Source organism: Dendrobates tinctorius, unplaced genomic scaffold, assembly GCF_039654945.1.
Source record: "Dendrobates tinctorius isolate UK_male_01 unplaced genomic scaffold, ASM3965494v1 ptg000120l, whole genome shotgun sequence".
Classification (NCBI taxonomy): Eukaryota; Metazoa; Chordata; class Amphibia; order Anura; family Dendrobatidae; genus Dendrobates; species Dendrobates tinctorius.
Window position 1 is genome coordinate 45,009,506 of NW_027361788.1, and position 20,623 is coordinate 45,030,128.

At 44.1% G+C, this 20,623-nt stretch overlaps 1 protein-coding gene across 4 annotated transcripts; it reads left to right on the top strand.

Moving 5' to 3' along the window:
* Positions 1-3: 3 nt before the first annotated feature.
* Positions 4-20,031, top strand: CXXC1 (CXXC finger protein 1). 4 transcript variants are annotated; one of them, XM_073541333.1, is made up of 14 exons: positions 4-131; positions 8,609-8,718; positions 9,178-9,278; positions 12,861-12,994; positions 13,686-13,841; positions 14,762-14,917; positions 14,996-15,103; positions 15,859-16,043; positions 16,434-16,641; positions 16,754-16,864; positions 16,948-16,997; positions 17,599-17,695; positions 17,781-17,933; positions 19,444-20,031. In XM_073541333.1, exons 1-14 carry the CDS (start codon positions 129-131, stop codon positions 19,588-19,590), a joined length of 1,719 nt encoding a protein of 572 aa, XP_073397434.1. In that variant the 5' UTR covers positions 4-128; the 3' UTR covers positions 19,591-20,031. The 4 variants fall into 4 exon arrangements, with proteins under 4 accessions (XP_073397434.1, XP_073397433.1, XP_073397431.1 ...); XM_073541332.1 differs by lacking the exon at positions 4-131 and adding an exon at positions 135-219; XM_073541330.1 differs by lacking the exon at positions 4-131 and adding an exon at positions 632-697.
* Positions 20,032-20,623: the final 592 nt, after the last annotated feature.

Here is a 20,623-nt window from a genome sequence, read left to right on the forward strand (position 1 = left end):
GACAAATGAAGAGAGACGTCCCGCCTCACATCATATTTATACTGAACCCTTAGTGACGCCATCGGTCTTAACCCGGAACCGGAAACTGCGCTTGTTGCCGCGGAGACAGCAGACCGGAAGCGGCGGCTATGGTGAGGAAACATCCCTTTGGTGCTGTAAATACGGGGTTATTCTTCCCTCCACCGCCCATTACACATTGTGCGTCCCCCCAACATGACTGTAAGGGTCTCCTCCCGGCGGGAGTAACGTGTGCGGATCTCTATGGGCGGCCATTGCTCCGGAGCTTCTTGTCTTTGTGTGTGGCCATGGCTGCAGACGGTCAGCTAGTCTGTGGACTGTTGTGTGCCAGGGGGAAGCTGGTCCTTTGTGCTGTCTTCTGTCATCCTTGGTGTATTAGGTTTCTTTTAGTTTTCAGAATCTCTGCTTGCTGTCAGTCTGGACCGTCATTGTTTACATTCTGGCATCTGTCTTGGTCACGTGATTACCAGGTGGCGCCTTAACCCCTTGGTGACGAGCTCTTGATGACAACCCAATTGCCCCCCCCCCCTCCATTTTTGCTTCTTTGCTTTTCTGAAGCAATATAATTATTTTCTTTATACACATACAGATTTTTCACATGTGGCGACGGAACGAGGCTTTGTCTTATATGCGGGAGAAGTGTTTTTTAATGCTGATTAGGGTTTTGTGTAAAGAGTATGTGTGTGTGTGTGTGTGTATATATATATATATATATATATATATATATATATATAATTTTATTGTGTCCTCTGTAATAAAATGTAGGGACTTTTTTTTTCCTTATGTGTGTGTGTATATATATGATGTGTGCAAACTGTAAAGAGCTGCGGAATATGTTAGCACTATATAAAGAATATATATATGTATATATATATATATATATATATATATTTCTTGATTTGATGCCCATTTTTTCCCCACTGTAATTGATTAAACCAGGGCTGTGGCGCTGGAGTCATGCAGTTGGACATTATTTTTTATTCTCTATTTATTTTTCTTCACTTATTTATTTTCACATTTATTTATGTCATCAATGTTTCACTGTTTGTTGGTATGCATTTAACATATTATTTATATATTTAATAATTTTATATTTTTCCCTGTCTGTTAGCTGGGTAATGGCTTGTATAGAATTCTTACTTTATATTGTTATCGAGTATTTAGTTGGACTGCTGATATGGTATATTAGTGGAATCATGATGCAATAGGAGTGGATACCCACATTTTATATATATTTTTTCTCTTGTAACATAGAGTACATGCTAGCGCGCGACGTACATGCGCTTTGATGTTGCGGTGGGGAGGTGCTCTGTTATTGTGACGCGTTGTCTTGGTAACATGGCCGGTCATGGGACCGGATGACGCGTGCGTTGAGCGCCGTCCCCTCAGCTCAGTGACTTCGCATCATGGCGGCCGCATGCTGCCGCATATGTCTGAGATTTAAACACAAACAGAGAGCACAGAATGACAATTGTGCAGAAATATCCTGCAGTAAAACATATAGCAGTAGTCAGCAAGTGCCGATAAAAAGATGATAACAAATACAGGGTATTTAGTCGATAGTTTTTTTGCAAAAAAATGTATACCAAGCTGCTCCACCACGTCAAGGTAACCCCTATTGAAGCAGTCCCTATCTAATGTATTTAAAACCTGAACATGTGAACAGTGTCTAAATGAACAGGATGAAGATGGGCGCTTCCTGGTATGGGCACGTGGTGTAAGCCAGCTCTTTATGTGCATGTCACACAAGAGAGGGGTGGGGTCTCTAAAATCATGCATAGGCACGGAAAAAAATGGATTAAAAACACATGTGACATGCACACATATGAACAAGTCGGTAGGACACTGTTCATACCACCCACTGACTCAAACACAAACAGAGAGCACAGAATGACAATTGTGCAGAAATATCCTGCAGTAAAACATATACCAGTAGTCAGCAAGTGCTGATGAAAAGATGATAACAAATACAGGGTATTTAGTCGATACTTTTTTTTGCAAAAAAAAGTATACCAAGCTGCTCCACCGCATCAAGGTAGCCCCTATTGAAGCAGTCCCTATCTAATGTATTTAAAACCTGTCTGAGATTTGTTTGATTAAGAGACCACTATATATGATAACAGACACTAGCGCTACACTACCTCCTGACGAAACCGTGTATGTGGGGGTGAAATGCGCGTCGAGGTGTTTTCAGCACAGGCAGTTACCCCCAATTGCATCATGACTGCAGGTAATTACCATTCATATAATTTATATAATTTTTTTTTTTTAGCAGTTACTGATGCTATCTAAGGGATAAATATACTTGAAATTAGTCCAAAGACCACATATATTCTGGCACTTCAAAATATCAAAAACAAACATTGTCCCTTTGTCCCTAATATCTGGTACTCTATTTTACTGTGCTGTTATAACCTGTAGTTTTTCTTGAGATTTAATAAAACTTGTATTCTTATTTTTATATATTTGAATCTTCGGCCTTCATTTGCTCTTTTTGGTAGCTGTATTTGTTTTAAAGGGATCACAGTTATCTGGGGGATTTTTTTCTGTGCAGTGCTGTGGGGTCGGAGATGAGATGAATCTGTGCTGCACTTTATGTATATGCTCAGTAGTGACCAGTGCTGTGGGGTCGTAGATGAGATGAATCTGTGCTGCACTTTATGTACATGCTCAGTAGTGTGACCAGTGCTGTGGGGTCGTAGATGAGATGGAATCTGTGCTGCCCTTTATGTACATGTCAGTAGTGACCAGTGCTGTGGAGTTGTAGATGAGATGAATCTGTGCTGCCCTTTATGTACATGCTCAGTAGTGACCAGTGCTGTGGGGTCGTAGATGAGATGAATCTGTGCTGCCCTTTAAGTACATGCTCAGTAGTGACCAGTGCTGTGGGGTCGTAGATGAGATGAATCTGTGCTGCCCTTTATGTACATGTCAGTAGTGACCAATGCTGTGGAGTCGTAGACGAGATGAATCTGTGCTGCACTTTATGTACATTCTCAGTAGTGACCAGTGCTGTGGGGTCGTAGATGAGATGAATCTGTGCTGCCCTTTATGTACATGCTCAGTAGTGACCAGTGCTGTGGAGTTGTAGATGAGATGAATCTGTGCTGCCCTTTATGTACATGCTCAGTAGTACTGTGGGGTCGTAGATGAGATGAATCTGTGCTGCCCTTTATGTACATGCTCAGTAGTGTGACCAGTGCTGTGGAGTCGTAGATGAGATGAATCTGTGCTGCCCTTTATGTACATGTCAGTAGTGACCAGTGCTGTGGGGTCGTAGATGAGATGAATCTGTGCTGCACTTTATGTACATGCTCAGTAGTTATCAGTGCTGTGGAGTCGTAGATGAGATGAATCTGTGCTGCACTTTATGTACATGCTCAGTAGTGTGACCAGTGCTGTGGAGTCGTAGACTAGATGAATCTGTGCTGCACTTTATGTACATGTCAGTAGTGACCAGTGCTGTGGAGTTGTAGATGAGATGAATCTGTGCTGCCCTTTATGTACATGTCAGTAGTGACCAGTGCTGTGGAGTTGAAGATGAGATGAATCTGTGCTGCCCTTTATGTACATGCTCAGTAGTGACCAGTGCTGTGGAGTTGTAGATGAGATGAATCTGTGCTGCCCTTTATGTACATGTCATTAGTGACCAGTGCTGTGGGGTCGTAGATGAGATGAATCTGTGCTGCACTTTATGTACATGCTCAGTAGTGACCAGTTCTGTGGGGTCGTAAATGAGATGAATCTGTGCTTCACTTTATGTACATGCTCAGTAGTGACCAGTGCTGTGGGGTCATAGATGAGATGAATCTGTGTTGCCCTTTATGTATATGGTCAGTAGTGACCAGTGCTGTGGGGTTGAAGATGAGATGAATCTGTGCTGCACTTTATGTACATGTCAGTAGTGACCAGTGCTGTGGAGTTGTAGATGAGATGAATCTGTGCTGCCCTTTATGTACATGTCAATAGTGACCAGTGCTGTGGAGTCGTAGATGAGATGAATCTGTGCTGCACTTTATGTACATGTCAGTAGTGACCAGTGCTGTGGGGTCATAGATGAGATGAATCTGTGCTGCCCTTTATGTACATGCTCAGTAGTGACCAGTGCTGTGGGGTCGTAGATGAGATGAATCTCTGCTGCCCTTTATGTACATGCTCAGTAGTGACCAGTGCTGTGGGGTTGTAGATGAGATGAATCTGTGCTGCCCTTTATGTACATGCTCAGTAGTGACCAGTGCTGTGGGGTCATAGATGAGATGAATCTGTGCTGCCCTTTATGTACATGTCAGTAGTGACCAGTGCTGTGGGGTCATAGATGAGATGAATCTGTGCTGCACTTTATGTACATGCTCAGTAGTGACCAGTGCTGTGGGGTCGTAGATGAGATGAATCTATGCTGCCCTTTATGTACATGCTCAGTAGTGACCAGTGCTGTGGGGTTGTAGATGAGATGAATCTGTGCTGCCCTTTATGTACATGCTCAGTAGTGACCAGTGCTGTGGGGTCATAGATGAGATGAATCTGTGCTGCCCTTTATGTACATGTCAGTAGTGACCAGTGCTGTGGGGTCATAGATGAGATGAATCTGTGCTGTCCTTTATGTACATGTCAGTAGTGACCAGTGCTGTGGAGTTGTAGATGAGATGAATCTGTGCTGCCCTTTATGTACATGTCAGTAGTGACCAGTGCTGTGGGGTCGTAGATGAGATGAATCTGTGCTGCACTTTATGTACATGCTCAGTAGTGACCAGTGCTGTGGGGTCGTAGATGAGATGAATCTGTGCTGCACTTTATGTACATGCTCAGTAGTGACCAGTGCTGTGGGGTCATAGATGAGATGAATCTGTGTTGCCCTTTATGTACATGCTCAGTAGTGACCAGTGCTGTGGAGTTGTAGATGAGATGAATCTGTGCTGCCCTTTATGTACATGTCAGTAGTGACCAGTGCTGTGGAGTCGTAGATGAGATGAATCTGTGCTGCCCTTTATGTACATGCTCAGTAGTGACCAGTGCTGTGGGGTCATAGATGAGATGAATCTGTGCTGCCCTTTATGTACATGTCAGTAGTGACCAGTGCTGTGGAGTCGTAGATGAGATGAATCTGTGCTGCCCTTTATGTACATGTCAGTAGTGACCAGTGCTGTGGGGTCGTAGATGAGATGAATCTGTGCTGCCCTTTATGTACATGCTCAGTAGTGACCAGTGCTGGGGGTCGTAGATGAGATGAATCTGTGCTGCCCTTTATGTACATGCTCAGTAGTGACCAGTGCTTTGGAGTCGGGGAGGTTGAGGAGTTTTGGCTTACCGACTGCACAGCCCTGGCTGTAACCATAGGAGCCACATTTATAGGAGAAAGCACCTGTCACTGGCAGAGCTGATCTGGATGTGCTAGGACCCAGCAGCTCTGCTATGGCAGCAGAGATCAAGTAATCATGTGATCGGCAGTGCTGATGCTTCTTTTCACTACGTGGAACTCGCTGAGAACTATGTAGTCGGTACAGTGGAAGACAGACGAGGGTCTGACGGCAGGGGATCAGACTTGCATCTGGCAGGAGCCCAGTGCTGTGAATTTGTAGTGGCACAGCATTATCCCATTCACGACCAGTGATACAGCGTATGCTTCATGAAAGTCGGTGCCAATCCGACCCATGATGCATACCCTGTGTCATGACTTCAAAGCTCTCCTGCGGGTCGGGTGACCGGGGTCAGTGAAAGGTCACCTGACCCGCAGATACAGGGGGCTTTGTAATTCACCACAGGGGGCGTGGCTTCGCCCCCACGTGGCTACGATCGCTCTGATTGGCTGTTAAAAGTGAAACAACCAATCAGAGCGATAGTAATATTTCATCAATGAAAATTGATGAAATATTACAATCCAGCCATGGCTGATGCTGCTGTAGCATCGGACATGGCTAGAGACACCGATCCGACCCCCCCACCGGCGATCGCCCCCCCGCCACTGAATGACAGCGGCGATCTGCCGCCGCTGTCATCATCTGCCCCCCTGCCATTCCCTCCGCTCCCCGCCAGCTACTGATCCCCCCCCTCACCCCCCCCGGTACCTCCTGAGTCCCCCTGTCGCTCCCGGTGTCCCACGGGTCCGGATCGTGGGCACCGCCATCTTGGAAAATGGCGGGCGCATGCGCAGTGCGTCCGCCCGAATCTGCCGGCTGCAGATTCCATTCTTTCATTTTGATCACTCTCACAGTGATCAAAATGAAATAAAAAGTAAATAAACTCCCCGATTATCACCCCAATAGGTAGGCACAACTAATAAAATAAAGAAAATATTTTTATTTTTATTTTTCCATTAGGGTTAGGGTTGGAGAGAGGGTTAGGGTTGGAGAGAGGGTTAGGGTTGGAGAGAGGGTTAGGGTTGGAGAGAGGGTTAGGGTTGGAGAGAGGGTTAGGGTTGGAATGAGGGTTAGGGTTGGAATTGGGGTTAGGCTTGTGGTTTGGGTTATGGTTTGGGTTGGGATTAGGGTTGGGGTGTGTTGGGGTTAGGGTTATGGTTAGGGCTGTGGTTAGGGGTGTGTTAGGGTTAGTGTTGAAGTTAAAATTGATGGGTTTCCACTGTTTAGGCACATCAGGGGGTCTCCAAACGCGACATGGTGCAACCATTGATTCCAGCCAATTTTGCGTTCAAAAAGTTAAACGGTGCTCCCTCCCTTCCAAGCCCCGACGTGTGCCCAAACAGTGGTTTACCCCAACATATGGGGTATCAGCGTACTCAGAAAAAATTGCACAACAACTTTTTGGGACTAATTTCTCCTGTTACCCTTGGGAAAATAAAAAATTGGGGGCTAAAAAATTATTTTTGTGGAAAAAAATGATTTTTTTCATTTTCACGTCTCTGCATTATAAACTTCTGTGAAGAACTTGGGGGTTCAAAGTGCTCACAACACATTTACATAAGTTCCTTGGAAGGTCTAGTTTCCAAAATGGGTTCATTTGTGGGGGGTTTCCACTGTTTAGGCACATCAGGGGCTCTGCAAACGTAATGACGACCGCAGACTATTCCATCAAAGTCTGCATTTCAAAACGTCACTACTTCCATTCCGAGCCCTGACGTGTGCCCAAACAATGGTTCCTCCCCACATATGGGGTACCAGCGTACTCAGGACAAACTGGACAACAACGTTTGGGGTCCAATTTCTCCTGTTACCCTTGTGAAAATAAAAAATTGCGAGCTAAAAAATCATTTTTTGAGGAAAAAAAATCATTTTTTATTTTCATGGCTCTGCGTTATAATCTTCTGTGAAGCCCTTGGGGGTTCAAGGTGTTCACCACACATCTAGGCAAGTTCCTTATGGAGTCTAGTTTCCAAAATGGGGTCACTTGTGGGGGGTTTGCACAGTTTAGGTACATCAGGGGCTCTGCAAATGTAACATGATGCCCGCAGACCATTCCATCAAAGTGAGCATTTCTAAATGTCACTACTTCCCTTCCGAGCCCCGACGTGTGCCCAAATAGTGGTTCCCCCCACATATGGGGTATCAGCGTACTCAGGACAAACTGTACAACAACTTTTGGGGTCCAATTTCTCCTGTAACCCTTGTGAAAATAAAAAATTGTGGACTAAAAAATATTTTTTATTTTCACGGCTCTGCGTTATAAACTTCTGTGAAGCACCTGGGGGTTCAAAGTGTTCACTATGCATCTAGATAATTTCCTTAGGGGATCTAGTTTCCAAAATGGGGTCATTTGTGGGGGAGCTCCAAAGTTTAGGCACACAGGGGATCTCCAAACACGACATGGTGTCCGCTAACAATTGGAGCTAATTTTCATTTCAAAAAGTCAAATGGTGCGCCTTCCCTTCTGAGCCCTGCCGTGCCCCCAAACAAGTTAACTCTTGGGCGTTGACTTGCGGCATTCTGCCATTCTGAGAACACATGGATGCTCAGGGAAACAGCCAATATTGAGATAATCCATTTGCCTACATGATAAGCGATGCTTTACTGCGTTGGGGTTTCACCTATAAACCCATTGCCCATCCACCCATGAGCCAGACGGGTCCTGATAATCATCAGTGTTTCCACTCATCACTTATTGTGCATTCAGACCCGTGACTGAGCTCCAATCCTTCACAAAAGCAAACAAATACTGATGGGAACAGAACAATTGTTAATATAATGGTGGTATACATCGGATCCGATTCTCATGTCCAGCAGTGCAGTTATTTCTTAAATGGAGCATGTAAGGAAGCCATTGTCACCAATGTGAAGATAAACCAATGATAACACTATAAGGTCATGTTCACGTCTAGTACTTGGTCAGTTTTTTAGAACAGTATTTGTAAGCCTAAACCAGCAGTGGGTGATAAATACAGATGTGGTGACGTGTTTCTATTTCAACTTCTCCTCTGATTGTTCCTCTCCTGGTTTTGGTTTATAAATACTGATGCAAAAAACTGACAAAATACTGAGCGTGTGAACGTGGCCTTTCCCTCACTATGCTATGGATCTGCATAATAGTTGCCATTGCACATAAGTTGGTGCCCCCTGCTGTTATCAGTGACCCATGCTTTTATATACTGCTATAGTAAAAGGCTGAGTGTGGTATAATAAATTTTTATTATTTTTATTTGTAGGAAAGTGAATTTTCTGATCCAGACATGGCAGGACTGGGTGAGACCGAAAATGGAGAAAATGCACCGGTGTATTGTGTGTGCCGGAAACCGGACATCAACTGCTTTATGATGTAAGTAAAAATTGGGGCTTAGATTTCATTATTTGAATCCTGTTGATCCTGAGGATTGTGGGTCACTATAGTTTCCTTAACACCATGTACTTCAATGGAAAGTCAACATCACCTCTCACTGAAAACAGAGACCCTTTATATTAAGGATCAATCAGAACCCAATTTAAACACTTATTAGGCTAGTTCCACACACATAATTACAGACCACAATGTCTGGACTGGCCTGGAGTCTGAGAAGACTACTGATAATCCATGCATCTGTGAATGCGTCAAACTGGATTTCTGCTTTTTTTTTTTTCTTCATAATAAGTTGCAAAAGTGAATTGGTAGAAAATCCAGACATTTACAGTGACAAATCTCCAGTAAGTGGGGATTTCATGACTCCAGATGTGGGACAGTCTCCCTGTATGTGTCTTCTCAGTATGAATTTCACTGAAGTTTTTTTTTTTTTGTTTTCAGAGGATGTGATCATTGCAATGAATGGTTCCATGGACACTGCATTAATATTACTGAGAAAATGGCAAAGGCAATTCGGGAGTGGTACTGCATGCAGTGCCGAGGTGAGGTATTGGGTACTTTGGTGACTTAGTCACTTCCTGCTTATTTCTTATTCCTCTTTTCTGCCCACATCTGTCAGTCTCCTACATCTTAAGGGGGTTTTACACATAGCGATATCGCTAGCAATATCGCTAAAGCATCACCGATTTTGTGACGCAGTAGCGATATCGCTATGTGTGATACTTACCTCCGACCGGCTCCCATGCTGTCTGTCGCTGATCGCGCAGCTCCATTTCTCATCGGGCGCTTCCTGCTGGGCTTCCTGCTGGCGCCGACGAGCGACGTGTGGACGCGGGCGGGAGGACGTCAGGATCGCCGCGACTGAAAGGTAAGTAACGACCGCTGCTATGTCGCTGTGAGATCTGCTTGTGTGGCAGCTCACTAGCGACCATTTAGCGATGCACCAGCAATCCTGACCAGGTCGTATCATTGATGGGATCGCCGGTGCATCTTTAAATGTAAAGGGGCCTTAAGGGTACGTGCCCACAATCAGTAATTGCTGCAGGTTTGATGCTGCGTATTTATGCGAGAAATATAAGAGAAATTTCACCCACAGAATGTAAATCCGCACAGTTCAATGAACACATGTGGATTCACCTGCATTCAATAGACGGCAGTGCTTTTGGACGCAGTGAACATGCGCTGCGAGCATCCAAAGCACTGCTACTTCCAGATCATGTGCACCCAGCCTTACTTCATATGCACTGGAGAGCCACATGGCAGCCCATAAATATTATTTTGGATCTTGTAGTCATATCGATCTGATAAGAGGGGTGTTTAATAATAACAATTTTTATTTCTATGGCGCCAACATATTCTACAGCACTTTACATTACAGAGGAGACTTGCACAGACAATAAAGACATTACAAAATAACACATTACTCAGATACTAAAAGGAGTGAGACCCTGCTCACAAGTTTACAATCTATGGCCAGTTTCACACGTCCAGATAATTCCGGTACCGGAGCTATCTGTGTCTGTGTGGACACTTGGTACCTCCATGTGGCACATGTGGCAACCATGTGCCACACGTGAGCCACATCAGGACCACACGGACGGCCACTGGGAAGTAGCGCTACATTAAGCGCTGTTCCCAGCGGATGGTGCTGACCGCAGCTGACATTCTGCTCTCCTGCTCTGCTGGCAACAGTCAGCAGGAGAGCAGAATGAATGAAAACCCGATGTGGGGGTCCCCCTCATTTTATGAACAAACCAGACGTAACTTAAAGCTGGGGACTGCAGCACTCGGCTGTCAGCTTCATCAAGGTTGGTTCTCAAGAATAGAGGGGTCCCCACGCTGTTTTTTCAATTATTTAAATAAATAATTTAAACGGCGTGGGGTTCCCCATATTTTTGACAACCAACCTGACTAAAGCTGACAGCTGAGGGCTGATATTCTCAGGCTGGTAAGGGGCCATTGATCTTGCCCCCCCCCCCCCCAGTCTAAAAACAGCAGCCCTCAGCTGCCCAGAAAAGGCGCATCTAATAGATGCGCCTATTCTGGAGCTTTGCTCGGTTCTTCCCACTTGCCCTGTAGCGGTGGCAAGTGGGGTAATAAGGGGTTAATGCCACCTTTCTGTTGTAAGGTGACATTAAGCCCGGATTAGTAATGGAGAGGTGTCAATAAGACTCCTGAGGAAGAAGCGGTGAAACGCGCGTTGGGGCGGCAGGCTTGGGGAATCCTCCACCACATATTAGATGTAAGTACAGTGTATAGTTTATCTACATGCATCACTATTTGGGCCACAGTTTAAGCACTGGCAGCAGCACACAATTGTCCATTCACAATGGGCTTATCTAAATTGTATTATCCAGTTTGTATAGCTTATTTGCCGGAACTGGAAGATTGTATGATACTTTATTGTCAGTATAGTGATTAGTTCCATTTGCACAAGCACTCTTTGCACTTTAAACGTGGCCTGATTATGTAATGAGCTTATTCATAAAGTTGAAAATTTGCATTACATATGCTAATATTGAAATAATTCAGGATGATTGTATGCTGATAGTATATGGTTTCAGCTATTTTACGCTATCTGTACTGTCTATTTTTGGATTAACCCCTTGTTAGCCTGCATAGTGGGAAACTCTGTTTATTATGTATATTTTTAATATATTTCAATAAAATTGTTTATATATTTTTTCCTAAATACTCGTTGTTTCTTTCTGCTATAATCAGTTAGAAGAATTGTGTACTATAGCATTGTATCTGGAGTTAAAGAGGTGATATTGTTATCTATAATTTTTTGGGAATATTTGTGATAATACTTTCACACTAGCGTCGGCCGACGGGCGTCACACTGCATCGTCCTGACGTACCGTCGCACGTAGTGAAAGTTTTGCACAACGGGGGCAGCGGATGCAGTTTTTCAACGCATCCGCTGCCCCATTGTAATGTCCAGGGAGGAGTTTTTGTGTGCATTGCGGCTGCCAAAACACGACGGATGCGACGTGTGGCCATACGTCGCAATGCGACGCTAATGCAAGTCTATGGAGAAAAAACGCATCCTGCAGGCAACGTTGCAGTATGCGTTTTTTCGGCAAAACGACACATTGTGACGTACGTCACACGACGCTAGTGTGAAAGTAGCCTTACCAGCTTGAGAATATCAGCCCTCAGCTGTCAGCTTTAGTCAAGTTGGTTGTCAAAAATAGGGGGGACCCAATGCCATTTTTTTAAAATTATTTATTTAAATAATTTAAAAAAACAGCGTGGGGACCCCTCTATTCTTGAGAACCAACCTTGATGAAGCTGACAGCTGAGGGCTGCAGCCCCCAGCTGTAAGTTTCGTCTGGTTGGTTCACAAACAGAGGGGGACCTCACGTCGGGTTTTCATTCATTCTGCTCTCCTGCTGGCTGTTGCCGGCAGAGCAGAAGAGCAGAATGTCAGCTGCGGTCAGCACCAACCGCCGGGAACAGCGCTTACTGTAGCGCTACTTCCCAGCGGCCGTCCGTGAGCACGGAGGACAGTGTTAACTGTTCTCTGTGTGCACGTGTTGCGGGCCGTGTGTCCGTGTTAAAATGGACATGTCTCCGTGTTTTGCACACGGACACACGGTCCGTGAAAATACGCTGACATGTGCATAGACTCATTCATTTGAATGGGTCTACGTCTGTCAGTATCTCTGGTACGTGAGAGAACTGTTACTACACGTACCAGAGACACTGACGTGTGAAAGAGGCCTATGAGGAAATAGGGAAGACACTTAAAGGGAATCTGTCAGCAGATTTCTGCTACCTCATCTGAGAGTAGCCTGAGGTAGGCAAAAGAGAAGTTGAATCCAACGATGTATCACTTAGTTTACTGGGTGCCGCCGTTCTGACACAATCAAAGCTTTTAGATTTAGCATGAAGCAGAACTGAGAAAGCTGTGTCCTTGAGGCCAATAGAGTGGAGCATAGTGAGGAGGAGCTGGTGATTTGCTGTGTCAAATGCTGCAGGAAAATACAGGAGAATCAGCGGGGAGCAGTGACCATTAGATTTAGCTGTTAGATCATTAGAGATTTTAGTAAGGACAGTCTATAGTTTATTGAATTTAAAAAATCAGAGTACTCACTTCTTTGTTTCTTTTTACTACTTAGAGAAATATCCTCTTCTGGAGATCAAGTATCGTCACAAGAAGTCCAAAGATCGGGAGAGAGACACCGATAGAGAGGAGAACGAGGAGCCACAAAGGAACGATCGGAGGAGAAACAGCACTGGCAGCGGAGGCAAAGTAATGCACCATCTGGAAAATGCTCTCTTGTGTAGGGCGAGTGGAAGAAGCTGGTGTCTGACTCTTAGGGCTCATTCAGATGTCATCTTTTCTTTTACAAGTTCTATTTGTTTTTCACAGATAGAATTCATGCCCATTATTGTCTATAGGGCTGTTCAAATGTCCATGTAGTTTTGTGAACCGAGTGGTCCGCATCACGGAGATATGGCCAATTTTGATCTAATGTGCAAGTGTATGAGATTCCATCTATGTGCTGTCTGTTTTTCACAGACTCCAGTAAAACCTTGAGAAACATCCATTACTTTTTTTTGCATTCGTGAAAAACTGATAAAACTCTGGTAAAAACTGACACACTGATCAAAAACAATCATGAAACTTGGACTGTTTTTACATATTAGAATAATCACTTATGTCAGAATGAGCCTAAAGTCGATGCTAGTTCACACGATAAGAATAGAGATTTGGTTATGTTAAAATCTAACATGTCCAGCCCTTTTTGTCCCCAACATCTTCCTACTGGAGGGAGTCAAGAGAACCCTTTAAGCATTAAATGATCAGTTTTTCCTACTAAAACTGATGGGTTTGGACAGGATACATCCAGTGTCCATGACCACCTTAACATAGCGATCATTACTGTAATATGGGTCAGGAAGTTGCAAAATGATGTCTTTTGTATATTTTTCCACTACAGATCAAGCGGTCGGCTCGCATGTGCGGGGAGTGTGAATCGTGCTGCCGGACGGAAGACTGTGGCCAGTGTGACTTCTGCAGAGACATGAAGAAGTTTGGAGGTCCAAACAAGATTCGTCAGAAATGTCGTCTCAGACAATGTCAAGTCAGAGCAAGGGTAGGAAAGTTAAAGGGATTTTTCTCTTTTTTTTTTTTAATTTTTTTTTTTATTAGTGTTTAGTTAATCTTTAGGTGAACCGACTTTTAATAAATTGCACAGTTGCTTTTCTTTAAAAAACCTTGTAATTTTTCCCATTGAAAAACTTGGCAAAAAACTTTTAAAGAAAAAATGGTGAACAGATGTAATTTTTTGTGTTAGATTTCCGTGATGAGGGGTGGTAGTGTCGAAGGAACATGGGCAACATTTGGGATAGCTGATCAGTCTAGAATTGCATGTTCCTTTGCTGGCACATCCCTTTTACTGAAGCCTTGAGTCTGCTCCCAAGTAAGCAATGGCCATGATTCATCAAGAGGTTTATGGCACAAAACTGGTGCAAAACACTTTAGAAAAGTCGCAATATTTTTGTGCATCTTGCGGTTGTGTGAGACTTTTGATGTTTTTCCATCAGTTTTGACCAACTTTGTGAAAATGGTTGGCGCTGGGATGGGCTGTGGCGACTCATGACTGAATGGAGTAGAGGTTTCTGGTTTGATACACAGCGGACGCAACTTTAAGAGCCTCCTGATTGAGAGGCATGCACTTCTTATTGAAGCATGCTCCACTGACATGCCTTCTCAAGACTGATGTGAACAAGGCCGGGCTTGATGAATCGGGGCCAATGTGTCTATGTTTAAGTATGGTCTAAAGCTTTTCGTCTGTCACCTGGTAATCCAGAAAGTCTGCTAATCTAGAACTGCAATGAAAGGTGGAGTTTCACAACAAAAAAAGTACTTATAGTAGCATTTTCTTTATTTGCAAGTGAAGAATTTTTTTTGCTGGATATGCTCAGGTATTACTCTGTCCCATTACTTGAAGATTAAAAAACTTTTTCCATACTCTGATGTATTTTCACTACTTTGGGTGTACTTCTCATTCAGAAAATGCTGCGTGTGAAGGATGATGATCACTCATCATACAGGGACACGCCGGAGCCGCCCAGTCTAGCTGGCTCGCTGTCTGACGACGAGCTTCCCCTCGATCCAGATCTGTATCGGGATCTCTGTGCTGGGGGAGCCTTTGATGATCATAACCTGGTAATTTCCCTTTCTAATGAAATGATGGAGGCTTTTGTGGGACTGGTTCTGCCTTAAACATCCTTGTGCTTTTTCCAGCCTTGGCTCAGTGACACGGACGATATGCCATTTCTGGACTCTGTTCTGAGAAAAAGGGCCGTCAAGGTAAAGCACGTGAAGAGGCGGGAGAAGAAATCTGACAAGAAGGTAAATGATCAAAAGGGGGACCCTTGTAGGTCTTTTTTATTACCGTATATATGAATAAATCACATCACACAACTACGATACATTATAGGATAAAACAGAACAAAACTTAAGAACAAAGCTTCAATCAGACAAGAAGACGACAAAATCAGACAAAAAATCGCAATGAAATAAACCAGAGATGGAAACAATATGAAGGAAAGTTCTCGATATATTAATCGGGGGGGGGGGGGGAAGAAAATAAAGAAAACAAAACTAAAAAGGAAGAAACAAAATAACCATAACTACATGAATACCCCCTAAAATAAAAAATAGTATAAAATCATGTAAAACCCCCGGCCCAGCTTCATTCCTACTACTATATACAACCCCAAACTACATTTGCACCGTCCTACATAAAATATTATATACAATATAAACACATTACACTAAACTGAATATTATACAAGACACCTAAACACAACAAATACATACTGGTCTCGCTGCCTTACCTTACAGCCACCCCCTTACACCACCACATTCACACTACAACAAACCTAAATACAACACAATATACAATTTATTTATTTTTTTAGCTATATATAAACAAACATTTACACTACTTTCAGGAATTATCTGAGCTAGGATCGGGCCCCAAAGATTTTCCCTAGGCGGGGCCTGGGCCAGGCAAAAGGGACCCTTGTAGTGTCCCCTGTGTGAACTGCACTTCCAGCCCCGGTCCACACTTGTAATCTTTCATTTTCCCATTTCCTTTATAGAAAGATGATAAATACAAGCGACACAAGCAAAAGCAGAGACACAAGGACAAAGCCAAGCACTCAGAACGCATGGAAAACCGAGATTACACCTCTCAGCGCCAGTGTTTGGGGCCCAGCTGTGTGCAGCCAGCCAGGACGGGCTCTAAATACTGCTCAGATGACTGCGGCATGAAGCTGGCGGCCAAGTGAGTTCATTAGCTCACAGTAATAAAGTGATGGTATGTCTTCATCACCGATCATGGTAATGAGTGAGGCTTTAGCACTACTACCCCTTTACTATATGTTCCTGCTCAGTAACTCCACCTGAATTTGCAGGAAACTGCAGCTTACCCAATTCACTTTCATAGAGGTGTGTCCAGGGTGCACCTGTGCAAGGCAAAGACTAATTTTTAATCGCATCTCTAAATTATCAACGTGACATGCTCAGGAATGGTGGGGGTCCTACAGGGCGAACCCCACCGATCATTAAGTGATGACATTTTCCAAATGGAAATAGATGAGGCTCTTGAGCTTTATCCTAGGCTGATGCTGTGCACACGGAAATTACTTTCTCTTTGCCTCCTCCTTCCATTTAGCCGCATTTATGAGATCCTTCCCCAACGGATCCAACAGTGGCAGCAGAGTCCGTGTGTCGCCGAGGAGCAAGGCAAGAAGTTACTGGAACGCATCCGTCGGGAACAGCAGCAGGCACGCACCAAACTGCAGGAGATGGAGCGACGCTTTCATGAGCTGGAAGCCTTAATCACAAAAGCCAAGCAGCAGCAGATCCGAGAGGATGAAGAGGTGCCAAAAGCGTAGAATTTATGTCCTGGGATGGGGGGAGGGGATCTATGAACAGGTATTGGCTTTGTGTTTACTCAGATATATACATATATGTATATATTTTTTTTAACAGACCAATGATGGCGACAGTGATGATACCGACCTCCAGATTTTCTGTGTGTCTTGTGGTCATCCGATCAACCCAAAAGTTGCTCTAAGGCACATGGAGCGCTGTTATGCCAAGGTTAGTAATAATCAGCGCATCAGCCTGATTTGTAGGTTTGCTTTTCTTACATACTATATATATATTTTTTTTTTGCTTGCCAGTACGAAAGTCAGACCTCGTTTGGATCCATGTACCCAACAAGAATTGAAGGGTGGGTTTTAAGCTCTTCTCGTATGTGAATTGACTGTCGCTGACTGAAAGTACTCCTGCTTTCCTTTAAAAAAAAAAAAAAAAAAAAAAAAAAAAAGGTTCTTCAGCAGCTGTACTATGTATTCAACATCTTAGTTCCCAGCTGCTGCAGAACACTAAAGAAATAGTTTAAAAGGGGTTGGTCATCAATATCAGGTTGGTGGGGGTCTGACACCCGGTGACCCCATCAATCATCTGTCTGTATGGATCTGGAGCAGCACAGCTTTGTGTATTGTGTAGTGCGGCTCAGCTCCTATTCACTGTAATAGGATCTGTGCTGCAGTATCCGAGAATGGGGCACGGATAGAGTTCAGACTTATAGCGTTCTGTCTCCATGCTGTATTGACTTTCAGACTCAGTGGTGGTGCCTCGTGTTTGATATTGACAAGCCAAATCCTGGAAACAGTTGGTGGTGGACAGGAAGGTTTCTCTTGTTTCTAGCAGCCTATATTCTGCATGTAGGGCAGCCTGTGAACTGAAGCCCGCTGATGGGGGCAGCCTTATAGAACACTTCACGTTTTATTTTCCTCTGGTTTCCTCTCTCAAAACCTTTTTGTGTGCAGGGCGACCCGTCTGTTCTGTGACGTGTACAACCCGCAAAGCAAAACCTACTGCAAACGCCTGCAGGTGCTGTGCCCTGAGCATTCCCGAGACCCCAAGGTAAACATGTTCATTGCCTTACTGATTGCTGAACACTGGCCGTAAACATTGATGTTGAATTTTTTTTGGGTGTTCCTTGACCTAGGTGCCAGCTGACGAGGTTTGCGGGTGCCCCATCGTCAAGGACGTATTTGAATTGACAGGTGAATTCTGCAGAGTCCCAAAGAGGAAGTGTAACCGCCATTACTGTTGGGAGAAGCTCCGCCGTGCCGAGGTTGACTTGGAGCGTGTTCGAGTGGTACGTGCCTTATCAGTGTAACGTGCGGCTGTGGGTTACATTTTATTGTTCAAGGAGAACCAGTCTTTGGCACCATACTTATTCATTTAAACAGTCACCCTTCTTTGCACTATGCGTTAACAAGATAAGGAATACGGTGGTGCTCAGGAAAAGAGTAGTGCAACTGTCATCCAAGAAAAAGAAATGGAGCACACACCGTTTCCTAATATCATTCCTTTATTATGATACTCAGGACATGCAGATGGCGTGCAGGGGTTGCGAGGAAATCTGTGAACGATGATCGTTTTGCGTCTGATGTGACGCGTCAACGGGTTCAGATCCACTCTGCCTGCATGTCCCGAGTATTGGAGTAAAGGTTGCATAACTATTACATTTTATTGTTCTTCATGGTCCAAATGAAACACAATTGACCACAGGTTAGTCAGTGAGAAAAGGCTTAGGGTGTGTGCACACGGTGCGGAATCTGCTGCAGATTTTTCCGCCCGGATTTGCCTAAATCCGCAGGTCAAAACACCTGCGTTTTACCTGCGGATTAGCCTGCGGTTTTCCTCTGCGGTTTGACATCTGATCATGGAGCAGGTGTCAAACCGCTGCGGAATCCGCACAAAGAAGTGACATGCTGCGGATTTAAAACCGCAGCAAATCCGCGCGGAAAAATTCGCAGCATGTGCACAGCGTTTTTTGTTTTGCATTGAATATAATGGTACTGTACAACGCAGCAGAAACTGCTGCGGATTTGCAGGGCCTAAACCGCTGCGGATACGCAGCAGAATCCGCAACGTGTGCACACACCCTTACTCTGCTGTGAATGGATCTGTCCATTGACATAAATGGCAGATCTAGAGAGCAGTGGACGACTGATCGGTGCCTTAACCCTTTAAGGACCCTACGTTTATTCAGTCACATTGGTTTTAGTTTCAAACTTCATGATAAATATGTTCCATGATCGTTAAATGGTTCATATACTTTCCCAAACATTGGTGTCACTTCATTAGTGAAGTCTGTTGGGAGAGGAGGAGGTCCAAGCTTACTTAATTTCAAAGCACAGTCACATAACTGGAAAATATTGCCTATCCATAGGGTAAAGTGATAACTTAATGAGCACTGTGCTCCCTAGATTGGAGACTGGAGGTCGTGCATGCTTGGTCTCTGCTCCATTCATTGTCTATGGTACTGCCAGAAATGGTTCATCTCTGTAATTGGTCTCTCTGACAGTCCCATAGGCAAAAATTGTAGCAAAGGTCAACTATCCTGGGAATGTGGAATAACCCGGTAAAGGGTTTGACTGTGAGTCTCAGAAGTGAGTTGAGAGGGGGTCCTCCATGCTCACTACTGCACCGTTAATACAACTTTGGCGCTCCTGTTTTTGACCCCCTAGCAATCTTACATTTATCATCTGTCTTATGGGGGCGAAAACGGCCTAAAGTTTCCTGCTGCAGAACGTCGCATTCTTATATGCCCAGTCCAGGGGGTCACTCACTCAGCACTGTCTCCTTTCCTGTTTTCACAGTGGTACAAACTGGATGAATTATTTGAGCAGGAACGTAATGTCCGCATGGCGATGACTAATCGAGCTGGCCTCCTGGCTCTCATGTTACACCAAACCATCCAGCATGATCCTGTCACCACGGACCTGAGGACACACACCGAGCGCTGACTGGGGGAGGGGGCTTTTCTATCTAGAATGATGGGTTTTGTATTCCGCCAGTGTTTCTGTAAATTTTTTTTAAGATTGTGAGTCCCACATTTTAAGAGACTGTAAATTGTTTGCCAACGTCTTGTGTGTCGTATAATAACTTTGTACCAAAAGGTTACTGACAACTTATCTTACTGTAGGGTGCTGAGTGAGAGATGTAGGGGGATCTGGCTCTTGGGGGGATGTTTTTTTAGTACAAAATTAGGCTGGACACACACATACCATGGCTGTCAGCTGTATCAACATTTTATTTCGTTTGTAAGCTAAGTTCTAGTGCATTGTCCAATTCCATTATTAACAGATTGTAATAATTCTGACCTGATATATGTAATCTGCATAAAGAGTTGTCACTGTGTACGTACGATGCTTTTCCTATATTATACTCCAGAGCTGCTCTCACTATTCTGCTGGTGTAGTCATAGTGTACGTACATTACTGATCCTGAGTTGCATCTTGTGTTTTCCTCCAGAGTGTCACTCACTATTCTGCTGGTGTAGTCACCTGCTACATACATTATCTATCCTGTATTATACCCTAGAGGTGTGCTCACTATTCTGCTGGTGCAGTCAGTGTGTACATACATTACTGATTCTGAGTTACATCCTGTATTATACCCCAGAACTGCAATCAATATTCTGCTGGTGCAGTCTCTGTGTACATACATTACTTATCCTGTATTGATCCTGAGTTGCATCCTGAATTATAGTCCAGATCTGCACTCACTATTCTGCTGGTGCAATCACTGTGTACATACATTACATTACTGTTCCTGAGTTACATCCTGTATTATACTTCAGAGCTGCACTCACAATTCTGCTGGAACAGTCACTGTGTACATACATTACTGATCCTGAGTTACATCCTGTATTATACTCCAGAGCTGCACTCACAATTCTGCTGGTGCAGTCACTGTACATACATTACTGATCCTGTACTGATCCTGAGTTACATCCTGTATTATACCCCAGAACTGCAATCAATATTCTGCTGGTGC

Bases quoted from the DNA above. Each gene is read 5' to 3' on its own strand.
- CXXC1 (XM_073541330.1), top strand. From the start codon at position 647: ATGCGGGAGAAGTGTTTTTTAATGCTGATTAGGGTTTTGTGTAAAGAG. The intron at 698-8,608 runs GTGTGTGTGTGT...TTTTATTTGTAG, and splicing joins GGGTTTTGTGTAAAGAGTAT to GAAAGTGAATTTTCTGATCC. The intron at 17,696-17,780 runs GTAAACATGTTC...TCCTTGACCTAG, and splicing joins AGCATTCCCGAGACCCCAAG to GTGCCAGCTGACGAGGTTTG.